This window comes from Octodon degus, unplaced genomic scaffold, assembly GCF_000260255.1.
Source record: "Octodon degus isolate 3935 unplaced genomic scaffold, OctDeg1.0 scaffold00038, whole genome shotgun sequence".
Classification (NCBI taxonomy): Eukaryota; Metazoa; Chordata; class Mammalia; order Rodentia; family Octodontidae; genus Octodon; species Octodon degus.
Window position 1 is genome coordinate 14058931 of NW_004524614.1, and position 13040 is coordinate 14071970.

A 13040-nucleotide genomic window follows, 5' to 3' on the forward strand; every position below is an offset into this window, starting at 1 on the left:
ATGTCCATTTTGTATCTGTGTATTCAAAGTGGTTAGGATAGATATATAGTTACATTCTCTTAATGAATAGAGCGATTTGTTCTAATGGTGTTTGTAAATAGGATATCATGTCCGCATCTTGTACAGCAGTTAACCACTAGGAAGAATGTATGCAATGTATCAATTATTGAAACTGTCCCACCAATTTGATTTGAAACTGTCTCATTGCTATTTGTTTATCAATAAAATTATGGGGAAAAAAGAAAAAAATCTAGTGATTATTTTATTAAACTAATTTATTTTTATTCAAATGAAGTAGAAAGCAATACCATGCAATAACAGATTTTTCATGCAATAATTCTATCCTCTCTTCAATTACCAAAACTATCAAAATATGGAGAGTTAAATGTTTATTGAAATTTTAGATTTACATGAATTTAGACTGAAATATTTTATGTTCATATTACCCTTACTTTTCCTCTAGCTGTCTTTATTGAATGGTTAAAGAGCACAGGAGCAAGAGAGATTTTATCAATAAGATTTACTAGACCTCTCATTTAATTACACGTTACAAATTCAAGTTTTACTCATTATACACCTGGTTTATAGGTTATATTTATTGCTTAACATGATGGACAGAAAATGAAGCAATCTGTCATTGACCTATCCTTTCGGTTTTCAGAGATTCCCCCCTCCACCACCACCCCCCCCCCGGTTTATACAGATATTTCTGATGAAGATGTGACCTTCTGGGGTAATCTCTTTTAAAATGCAATCTGTCTATAACCTAAACTATTTACATATATTCATACAAACTTGACTCAAATTATAGTGATTACATGGCTTTGACATGAGGTGTAGTCTTTGCTCATCAAACTGTGAAGAGAATTTTCTTATTTCCCAGTCATGACCTCTGATAAATGAAATAGTTTCTTTCTTTTTTTTATATATACACATATTTATTTATTTTTTAACAAGAGAAACAATTATTTTTTCATAATTTTATTGAGAAACAAATAGCAATGACACGGTTGCAAACTAAATTAGGACAGTTTCAATAATTAACACATTGCATACATTCTTCCTAGTAAATGAAATAGTTTCATCACAGAATCAACTCCTGCTAATATTGAGACAAGTGTAAGATGTCTCTCTCACATACACACACACACACACACACACACACACACTCATCACATTCATTGAATGGAAAAAATATATTTTGTTAATACAGGAGTTGTTTGATTGACAGATGGTGATGAGCGTAACCATTGTCCTAAATTATCATGCCACTTAAAAAGGAAGTGATAATGCCTTGGGGCCTTGAAACATGACAGTGCACATGGAGGCACTGAAGTGCGAATACTTCACAAAGTCCATCCTTCATACTGCCAAACCTCTATGCACCCCGTAGAGGAAGTACAGGTTGCTAGGGTGGAGAGTGTGTGACTTGGATATCTGGAGCAAGGTTCCACAATTAGTTCATCTTTCTTCTGTCCAATAAGTTTATATGAAATTAATATTATTTAGTATATAATCTATCTAATGCTAAAATTGTAATAAAACTATCACAAATGGGCAGAACTACTAAATGTATTAGTAACTGACTATGATGATATACAACTGACTAAAAGTATTAATGTATAAATTTAATCATAGGCCATTTGCCAAAACCCTACTGCCAAATTTGAAATATTTGGCTATACATTTTAAATACCTCCTTAATATATAATCCACATTATACTAAGAATTATGTTTACTAGGTTTGCTTGTATGGCAATGTTGAAGAAGTACTATTTTAAGGATAAGTTAATTGGCAATATTTGCAGATGTTTTATATACATGCAATGATAATTTATTTTAAATTAATTATTTTATTCAATAATCTTTCATTATATAGTATTAATTGTCACCTACTTTATCCCCAGGCACTGGAGACACAAAGACAGTAAGAACTGATCCACACCTTACAAAATTTATAAATAATCCTAGTCTCACCAGTAGCAAACTATACTGTTTTCCTTCCAAACAAAAAGGACAAACAAAGGAGAGTACAGACAAACAAAAAGATCAATTCATGGATACTGGGATGAACAGAAAGAAATAAGTACTTATTACTTTCTTTCTCTATTGCTTATTGAAGACATAATAATGTAATAAAAAGTTTTATGAATATTTACAGAGCTTCCAAAACTTTAGTCCTAGGCTCCAGCTATTTATGCTAAATATCCCATCCCCCTTTTTTTGTTTCTTCACCTTGAGGCACTTGGCCTACTTGTCACAAAGAGAATCAAAAGTACTGGCTCTAGCCTGCTCTGTTTTAAGACTTTTCAGGAAGTAAAGGACTGAGAAACAATGTCTAGCATGCTCTTAGGAGAATGCTTTTAGGAACAGGAAAAGAGCATGTTCGTGTATTTCTATGTCACCTAACATCTAACACAAAGCACAATTTCATGGTAATACTGATTTCATTTAACTTGCTTTAAAGCTAAAACATAATATTAAGTAGCTAATTTAAAAACCAATTTGTAGCCTAATCATTAATCTTCTGCTTCATCCTTAGAAAATTTCTAGAATTGATGAAGATTTCATGTTCTCCACTATTTTTATATGAGCATGTTTATTTTTCACTAAGATATTTAAAACTAATTTTCTTCGAATTATTCTGCAACAATGACAGTCAACATTTGGCACATATTATATGCCAGGAATTCCATAGATTTTCTTCTGTTGTCCCCACAAACCTATTATAATTGTATTGCTTATATAGGTCCCATTTCCTTTTATTTGTTACCTATTAGTTCTCTACAATAAGTATGTAGGGTATATTAAAAAATAATAGTAAGCCCAGTGATTGATTTATCTTTTAGGTACCTTAAAAATAAAAACTCTGTGATATTAGATGGGAGAGAAATCTTGCAAAATACTCTGCTAAATGAATAGCTCTATGTATCAGATGTGAGCAGAAAAAGAAAGAATGCAGTGAGGGAGCACTCCATACATGCAAAGCTTTCACTTTCTTGTACAACCACCCTCCCTATAAATGTGCTCATACACTGTGCCAGTCAAAATTCAATTGTGGGCCAAAGATTACCTTTCTTCACAAAGTAGTCAATTGTGTTACTCTCCCCTATGATCAGACATAAAAAGAAATACACTCAATTATAACCAGCAAAATACAAACTTAATACTTCCTTTTATTAATGCTTCATTATTTCAGGTTCTGTTTCTTATTAGCAAATTCATAGTGTATATGAAATTGCCAAGGAAGGTTTAATCTACTTATCATAATACAATTTTCTTAAATTTTAAAGACAAATATTCAAAATCGATCACTTAAAGCATTCTTATCTATAAGAACCACAGCAAACATACCATAGAAAGGACTCAGATTTGAAATGTGTTACTTCATTTTTCCTGCATTGTTTTAATTCCGACTTTCTCTCTTGTGAAAATGTTCAAACACGAAAGGAAGTAACACTAACTAGATGTTATAATTATTGATGTTAGAGCATTTTTATTTCACTGAAATGTACTGAAGTATCATACTTTACCCCTAATTCTTTTAGTATGAAAAACAACATTTCCCATATAATCCCAAAATTATGACATACCTAAAAAGTTCCCTAATATAATCTATAATGATATTTATTCAAACTTTTCCAGTTATCCCCCAAGTATTTTTAAAAATTGATTTACTCAAGGCAAGTTCTAGTCAGTGCCCATTCAATATACTTGATTCGCATCTCACATGACCTTTAGACCAAAATGGCTCCTAACTGCCACTGCCACTACTCCACTTCTCAACGCCATTTTTTTCATAACATTAATTTACTAAAGGTAGATCATACCCGTTATACTGTGCACTATCTCACCTTCTGGATTTGTCTTTTTTCCTCCATAATGGTAAGCCTTTAATAGATGTAGGTTCAGATATCAGTAAAGTTTGGAAATAATTTTTTTTCTTACTATGGTCTTTATTGTTTACTAGTCAAAATGTAGTTACTAAAGTTGATTAAAACTTATAAATTTAAAATATTCACATTTGAAAGATATTTATGGACCATATATTTAGAAAAGCCATCCAAAATTCTATATCTGATAAGCCAGTTTTTTGTCAACCCAGAAAAAGAATAGAAAGGCAAGACCAAAGTCTCCATCAGTACTACTCATCAAAAGCAATAATTGTTAGTTTCATGTATATTGTTCAGGCATTTTTCTGAGTATTCAAGTAGAAATATGTTATATATAAAATATAGAAGTTTTAGAAAAACTCTGAAACTGTTTGATCCTATTTCTGCAGCTGGCTTTGTTTCAGTTCTACTTGAAGTTGGTTTTTTGGTTTTTGGTTTGTTTGTTTGTTTGCTTGTTTGGTACTGGGGATCAAACTCAGGACCTTGCGCTTGCCAGGCAGGTGGGTATGTCACTGAGCTATCTCACTGACTAATTCTAATACAATATATTATTAATAACCCAAATAATTTCGAGTTAACTTTCTACAATCTCAGACGATATCTTTCTCCCACTTAAATACACTTGGTGACTTTTCATTGTACTTACCTTAAAGTGTACTTCATCACCCTAGACTACAAACCTGTCTGAGGAGAACCTACTTATTTTCTCAGCTCCTCTCACAGTCACTCTGTCTTATACACTGTCAGACATGCTGTCCTTCTATTCCTAGAACATGTCATTTGGCCCTTCTTAGAACCCTGCATTAGCTTTTGCACCTTGAATTACTTTCTTACTGATGAGTTTTCTACCTGGCTCCTTCCTTCATTCATGTCCCAGCCCAGAATTACTTCTCCAGAAATACCTCCCAACACCAGGTCACTGCCTCAGACATCAGCATAGTGCTTACATCTGCTATTTTCGTATTTACCTAACTGGTTACTTAGATTTCATCTGTCTCTGCCTCTATGTGTACTCAGTTATGTTTGAGTGCATAATAACATACACATCTGAAGGCAGGTTTCATGAGGAAGGAACCTTGTTATCTTTATCTTTTTCTAGGATCTAGAGTAATTTCTAAATCACAGTAAATACTCAGAATTTATTAATGAATTTCTTGTGGAATTTTTTTGTGCATCCTTTTTAAATAGATCCCTGACCTACAACAGTACCTTTTCAATAACTTAACTAAATATTGAGACTATTTTCAGGTTTTTTCTTTTGGCATTTCAAGTAACACTGTGAGAATTATCTTTGTGTCTGATTCTTTCATAGGTTCCTCAAAGTAGAATTACTATATTAAAATGTGCATTTTCTACAAAATTTTACCAATTTGCCTCATATGAAATTTGTGCCATCTTATACTTTTTGACTTATACTAAAACATACCATGTTCTACATGTTGGCTGATTCTGAATATATGAAACTTAGTTATTTTTCAAAACCTAAACAGTAATAGTTTTGGTGTGGCATTTTAACATTTTTTTATACTGATGATATTTATCAGTGTAACAGAAAGTTAACTTAAAGTGGCCTTACTTTACAATACAAAGTTTTTACTGGCCCACATAACTGGAATAGCCACAATTTACTCAGCTGAGGAGAACTGGGGACAAGGACTGACTGGTATCGCCAGGATGACACATGTCTGTTTCTTTGCTACACTGACTTCATTCTTAGACAGGATTTCCCTGTTACAGCAGGGATGCCTTTATAACTCATTAGAGAAAGACCATTCCAACCAAGTTTTATTAGTTAAGCTTGAATCATGGGTCCATTTCTGCACCAATGAGAGTGGCCAAAGGATAGAACACGCTGATGGACAAGTCCAGAGCCCATGTCCATCAGGAAGTCAGTTAATGGGGTCAGCCCATTTCTGTAAGGTTCACTGAGAGAGAGAGAGAGAGAGAGAGAGTACTGTTTCACAAAAGTAGGACAATGGGTGCAGAAGAGAAACAGAAAAGCAAATGGACTGCATACTCATTTCACTGGAGGAGTTGGTACTTGTTTTTTCCTACATGGATATTGGCATATTTTTCTATAAACTACCTGTTCATTTTTACTTATTTGTTTAATTAGATTGTTCATTATTTTATTTATTTATTTATTTATTTGGAATAGGGAAATTTAACTCAAAACCCCACACTTACCAGGCAGGCATGCTGTGCCACTAAGCTACATGCCCAGGCCTAGTTTGTGATTTTTAAGAGCTCATTTTTAGGAAAAATTGTTCTTTATGTGCTATGAATGTTTTCTCTTTTGTTATTTGTCTTTTTACTTTTTGACTAAAACTTTTGCCCATAATTCCTACAATAGAAATGTTATCTAATACATAATAAAAGTAATACATCCTCTATTATATTTATTACTTACCTAAAAGAGCCAAGTACTATGTTAGGTGATGAGAATTTAGAGATGAATAAAAGATAAGGCTTTACCTTTAAGGACTAGTCTACTGGGTTTAAAAAAAAAGGTTGTAAACTTCCTTAACTATTGCCAGATGGTGTCATGTAAGGCTTCACAGATGAAATTTGAGCTGCTTCCAAAAGAATGAGTTGAAATTCCCTGACCAGTTAAGAAGGGAGGCAGAAATTTACTTGAGCACAGAGGCATCTGTAGGAATGATTTCTACATTGTCATAACTGAAGATTTTCAGAATGATGTTGTGTACTTCATGACAGAAAAGGGAAAAAGGCAAGGATTGAGGATTCTTCCAACCACTTTTAAGGATTTTCATGCTCTTGATTTTTATAATGAGAGATAACAGAACTTAGATATATTAGAAGCTAGGATGAGTAAAAAATGCTGAGATAACTAAAAGCTGTACGTGGAAGCCAAATAAACCACTCAGTTGTACCCAACTTCAAGTTGTATCTAATACTTAGCTTTAGCTGTGGTGCCATCTATTTTGAAGGGTTCATTTCTATTGTTACAAGTACTAAATATACGTAGATAGAAAAAGAATCCTAGTACCATGATCATGAACATTTCTAGTTGTTATGTATCAACATTCAAATTAAGCCAAGCATGGCAGCACATTCCTATAATCAGGAAGCTGAGGCAGGATAATCACTGCAAGTTCGCGGCTAGCCTCAAAAAAACACACACACACACACAAAAAAAAAAAAAAAAAAAAAAAAAAAAAAAAAAAAAAAAAAAAACAGAATTACCTGAATTAGACATTCTATTTCTCCTTAGAAAAAGGTTTTTATTCTTTAAAATTACAAGCTACTTTGATGACATTGACCATTCCTATAGTCAATCAGTGTTTTAGATTTATCAAATCAGTCTAGGCCTACATAGAGACTTCTCTAAAAATTGTTCTAGTGTTTCTATGTTTACTTAATAAGTATTTTTAGTTATATTATTTGTCAATTTTTGCTTATCTAATTTATATATATGCTTGTTTCTCCCCCCACAAAAGGCTTGCTATAATGTGGAAGATATTTTAAAATCAGTACATGTTAGCAATAGAGAATTGTGAGGTTCATTGTGGGAAATAGGTACCTAAGTTGTACATATTTTAATCATTTTCTGTCCCATTACCCAATTGTCCCCTTTCCTCTTCTCACTGATACCTTTCCCTGTCTCAAAAAGTGTCTTTCCTAGTTTCTTGCAGAAGCTTTTATAATATTAAAAAAAGAAATCATAAATAATGATTAAATGAACAGAAAGGGAAGACAGAAAAGAAAGCCAAAATATTTAGCACTCAGATAACAAAAGGATTCTCACTAGAATTTATCAAAGAACCAAAGGAGTACTTGTTCTATTGCGTGATAAGTTGTTAAGAAAACAAAAAGAAGGATGCGAAATATTGGAGCAAAAGAATGTAAACATGTCTAAACATAGCATTCCCAGAGCCTTTAATCTACAGAAGCGTCTGTCAAGATTGTTGCTTCGTATAGTAATTGCAAAGATTTTTTTTCAGGAAAATAGAACTTTTTATGGCACTTCCATCTGAGATAGATTTCTCTCACTGGTCTTTGAACAAGGAAACTGAGTGGTAAGAGTGGGGAAACTTCTCATTTCTTCACTGAGTACGACAACACTTCACATAGAAATAATGACATCATACAAATAATTTTTCATAAATTTTATGGAGAATGTATTTTCTACCTGAGTCAGTCTTAATTCTTTCATATTGAAAATAGTATATATACAGTTACTTAGACTTTATAGCATTTTAAGTGACAAAGTACAAAATTTTGTAGGTGTAGAAACTTTTTTATTTTTGCATGGTTCATTTGCATGATTTTCTCATGTGTTTTAGTGTTTGTTTATAACATAAAAACTCACAAAAACAAAAGAACAGAAGATCTCATCCCAAGCTTTAAACTTTCACTAAAACCTTCTTTATGGTCCTGCCTGGAAAACCTAGCATAGGCTATATCTAAATATATACCATTGTCAGAAAAGCAAACTAGCTTTTGATCTAGCAGCTATGATAAAACAGAAAAAGGTAACAAAATGATAAATGTCACTAAGTATAGCCTTACTTTTGCATCAGAATTCTTAACTTAATCATCTACCAAGTCCAAATAGTACTGACATTGTATTATTTGCTAAAATTTAAAATAAAGAGCAACCTTTAAATAGTATCTTTATCACAGATTGGAATATAATGAGGTAAGTAAATAACTGATTCATCAATAAATATAAAATGATACATCTTTGGATATAATAAGAAGCCATGTCATCCAGAACAAAATTCTCCCTACTCAAACATTTCTGAAGCAGTATGATAGAAACACAGTAAGTATAAGCCAAATCACTTACATTATGTTTCATAAGATACATTTGTAACTACATTACATAAATACTCAAAATTAGAAAGATATTTTAAGAAGTTAATAATGGAGTCATATGAACTCTAATACTGTGCAGCTGTTTCCCACAAGGCACTTTTCTGTAAAAGACACCAATAAAATGACTTTGATGAAAATTGAATAAAATGAAAAATGTAAATATTTATTTTATCCTTTCCCCAGTAGTTAAGAGAACTGGAAAATATTAGAGGAAGGGCCATATTCCTTTTCAAAAAAATTTTGAGAGGTCTTGGAGACAAACAGTATCAGATAAGCTTGATCCCTAGGGGTTGGGTGGACATTTTATGCATGTAAAAGATTAGCATATTTGAGACAAAGGAAAGTATTAAGTATTTTAAATGGTTTGAAAAAATGTATTTATTGAATTGGAAAACTGCACATGTAGAAAAGTGGCAAATATATATGCAATTTTAAGTGAAAATTTTATTATTTCAATTCAGTAACATAACTTCTGTTCATTCTACTTTATAGTGATTAGGTTTTTACCAAAAATTAATTACTGTATGGCTATTTTATTAATTTTTATTTTAAATATTAAGATTTTATGTAATGGTCATAAAATTACTTTGCTTTTTTTATGTCTTTGAGAAAACACAGAATGAAGTTTATGCTTTCAAATATTTAAAAAATATGCTTAACTTTGTTTTACAAAATAGAAGACCAAAATAATTAAGGAAACTTAAAATATGAATGCTCTTGTACTCAAGAAGTAGAGCTTTTTAAAAAAAATTATTCAGTTTTTGTTAAGACATAATTAAAGTTAACAAAAGTGAACATAATTTCCAAAGAGTTTTAATATGCAGGACAAGCACCCTTACAAATAAGAGTTTATTATGGAAATTGTAGTAGACTTTAACTGCTGACATCATTGTGTTATTTGAATTGGTCTCCTGGGACCAAAAGAAAAGCCTCACAGCAATTTATAAATGAATCTTTTCTCTTTGGTAACATTATGTGTCCCATTGAAACACTAATTTTCTTCTACTTCTCTTGTGAAAATTAAGCCTTGGGGGGAACTTCATAGTTAACTAGTAATATTAAATTTTGAAGTACAGGAATATTATACTTTATTCTGATCTTTTGTTTTCTCTGTAAACATTTATTTTAATAGTATCCAATCAAAAAGCAAAATAATTGTAGCTATTTGACATCATAAGAGTGGTTTCCAAATACTATTAGGCCAAAATCAGACAAAAACTTAAGCTAAATCAGTTTGTCATTTATAATCATGAGGATATTATGGTCTTAATAGTGGGTGTGCTGAGAAGTTTGAGGCAGTGATATAATTAACGTATGCTTTAGTGAAGGAAAAATATATTGTATCCTGAGCATTTACTATATATCCCACTACAGGAATTAGCATCCCAGTGGGTAAATATGGTGGTGGTACTCTTCCATGAGATTTTAATGGCTTTAGCAAAAAATAAAACCAAAAAAGCACTGTCCAGAAATCTGGTCAGGATTGTTTCTGTCACCCTAAATTTATAGTTTGAAATCATGAAAAGGTGAACTGCTTCATCTGTGTAATAATAGGATGAGATTAGCGTTCCAACTGTGCTTGCATATTGGAGGATATTGTTGGTTACATTCTAGATGCACGTCATAAGGGGGATGGCTCAGTGGAATAAGCGCTTCCCTGGCAAGCGCAAGGGCCTGAGTTCAATCCCCGGTTCTGCAAAAAAAAAAAAAAGACCTAGATGCACGTCATTATTAAGCAAGAGTTTTCTCTAATTTGGTTATACTGCACGGGTCACTGCTTTACCTTCTCCTCACTGGATTTCCTATATTCCAAGATAAATTTTCAATACATATGGTAAGGAGACAGGAAAATAACAGCAAAGCATTAGTCTGGCCTAAAACTAGTTCACCTCTGATAACCCGGTTTATTGCAACCTTCAACAAATTTCAGTAACTTTCCCTTATGATAATCCTTTTGAGTGACTTAGAAAGTGCAGTGATTTATGATCAATGTCAAAATCCAATTTAGTAGAAAAAAATGCAAAATATACAAAATTATTTTCCACACCTAAAGTGAATTGGCAGTGAAATACTTATCTCAAATGTGTACTGTGATTGTATTAAGCAAAATGCCTCCTTTTATCTTTTGATAGCCAATTGGTGCTTTGAATCCAAAGAGAGCAGTGTTTTATGCAGAGCGCTATGAGACCTGGGAAGATGAGCAAAGCCCTCCCTACCACTATAATACGCATTATTCCACAGGGACATCCACCTTGTCCTGGCTCGTTCGGATTGTGAGTATCTTCCTTAAATTAGTTTGTCTTTGCCTTAAACGTGTGTGTGTGTGTGTGTGTGTGTGTGTGTGTGTATTTGTTACAGGGTCTCACTGCACAGTGATCCTCCTGTGTTCAGCCTCCCCAGTGCTGGGATTACAGACATGCACCACCATGCCAGGTCTCAGTGGTCAGCTCAGCCCACCCATTGAGGCATGTGGTGCCAGAGATTGAATCCCAGTCCATGCGCTTGCCTAAGCAGGCACTCAGTCCACCAAGCTAGTACCTTAAAGTATTTAACATGATTAAATTAAATGAAAATCAAATGCACTTGTTATTCATGTTGAAGAGAAATAGAGGCCCTTAGCTCCACCAAAAACTGACTCTGCTTTTTAAAACAATTGTCTCATTTGCAGAATTGAGCTCAGCACATAACCTACCCAAGCCTGAGTCAGTTATCCTAAAGTTGTGGCAGCTCTTGTTTGTTTTGGTGTATGGACCAAATCCAGGAGCTAATGCATACTAAGCAGGTCTTTTACCACTGTGCTCTCCTCTCTGAGCCCCAATTATAAAGAAGGCGGAGCCTCTGAGCACATCTGCAGTACCTATTGTTCTCTTCTCACTAAGAAAATGCACACTGGCACTTAACCTGGCACTCACTCTAATTTTTAGGCAGCGTGTTTAAAACCAGCTGCAAATGTTTTGAAGAGCTCTTTCTGTTGCTGTGTTCCAAAAATATAAATATATTAAATATCTCCAATCTTTAAGATTTGCCATCTTCATTCCAGCCCCTGCCCCATTATGCAGTTGCTTACCATTGTGGGGACCTCGACCAGGAGCACAGCCTTTTGTGGACTGCATGTTGGGCCCTGGGCCACTCCACTCCATCCCCTCTCCTCAGCTGCTTCGAGGTCCACCCCTGTGCCTGTGAAGGTGACACCTGATGTGAGGAGAGCATTCCCGTCCTGTCTCTGAGGCTCTGGGCACCACTGCTCAGTGCTTCCTTTTTGGCATTTTTTTCTTTCATGGTTATCCTAACAACATCCTGTTCTGTTTCCCCAACTGTCCCTCTCAGTCTTCCACTCAGATTTCTTCTCATTGGTCTTTCTGTTCTTCAGGATTTCCTGTTGCTTTGACTGACCCATGTCATCGCATTATGAGCCAGTAACTTCCAGCTTCTGTGTTCACCGCAAGCATTTCTCATGTGTTCCTTAGTTTGCAAGTGCCTGTGGGTATTTCTCCCCTATTTTCTTACAATCCCATAAACACCTTTATAAAAGTAACCACATATCCTTCATGAACCTGCTGTAGATCCTCTATTTTTCCTAACTAAATAACTGGCATAATCATTCTCCTAGCTGACCAACCTAGAAATAGGAGAGCTTTTTATTATTATTATAATTATTATTATTATTATTATTATCTCTAGGCAATTCAGGTTGGCCTTGATCTCACTTTGTAGCCCAGGCAGGTCTCAAACTCACAAGGATCCTCCTATCTCAGCCACCCAAGTGCTGGGATTATGGGCGTGTCCTACTCTGCCTGGCTGAAATGGAGGAGCTTTGCTACATACTTTCTCCATCTTACTATCTCTTATATCCAGACATATCCATAAATTTTACCAGTGAAATATCTCAATAGTCCATCTCCTTTTTTCTATTAACTGCTACTTCCTTTAGTTTAGATTCCCATTATTTACCATCTAGATTATTGCAAAAGCTCCTAATAATTTTTTTTTTTGGCATTTTCCAGTGTGATATAATTAAAAGTAGTTACTGGAGTCAGATAGTTTTATTTTCCTTTTCTTTTTTCTTTTTCCTTTTTTGTCTCTCCACCTGTCTCTCTTCCTCTCTTCTTTCCTCCCCTCTTACCCTCTCCTCCCCTGTCCTCCTTCTCTTCCTCCTCTTCCCCCTCTTCCTCCTCTTCCCCTTCTTCCTCCTCTTCCTCCACCTCCTCCTTTTTCTTTCTTTTTCTTCTTCTTCCTCTTCTTCCTCCTCTTCTTCCTCCCCTTACTCCTCCTCTTCCTCCTCTTCCTCCTCCTCCTCCTCCTCCT

At 34.0% G+C, this 13040-nt stretch overlaps 1 protein-coding gene across 8 annotated transcripts in view; it reads left to right on the top strand.

Moving 5' to 3' along the window:
• Positions 1–13040, top strand: part of Nbea (neurobeachin) — a 760086-nt gene that overhangs the window by 667298 nt on the left and 79748 nt on the right. For all 8 annotated transcript variants that reach the window (XM_004631077.2, XM_023714988.1, XM_023714990.1 and 5 more), the window contains one exon: positions 10868–11008. In XM_004631077.2, coding sequence (XP_004631134.1) covers positions 10868–11008 — 141 coding nt within the window. The remainder of the gene's footprint in view (positions 1–10867; positions 11009–13040) is intronic.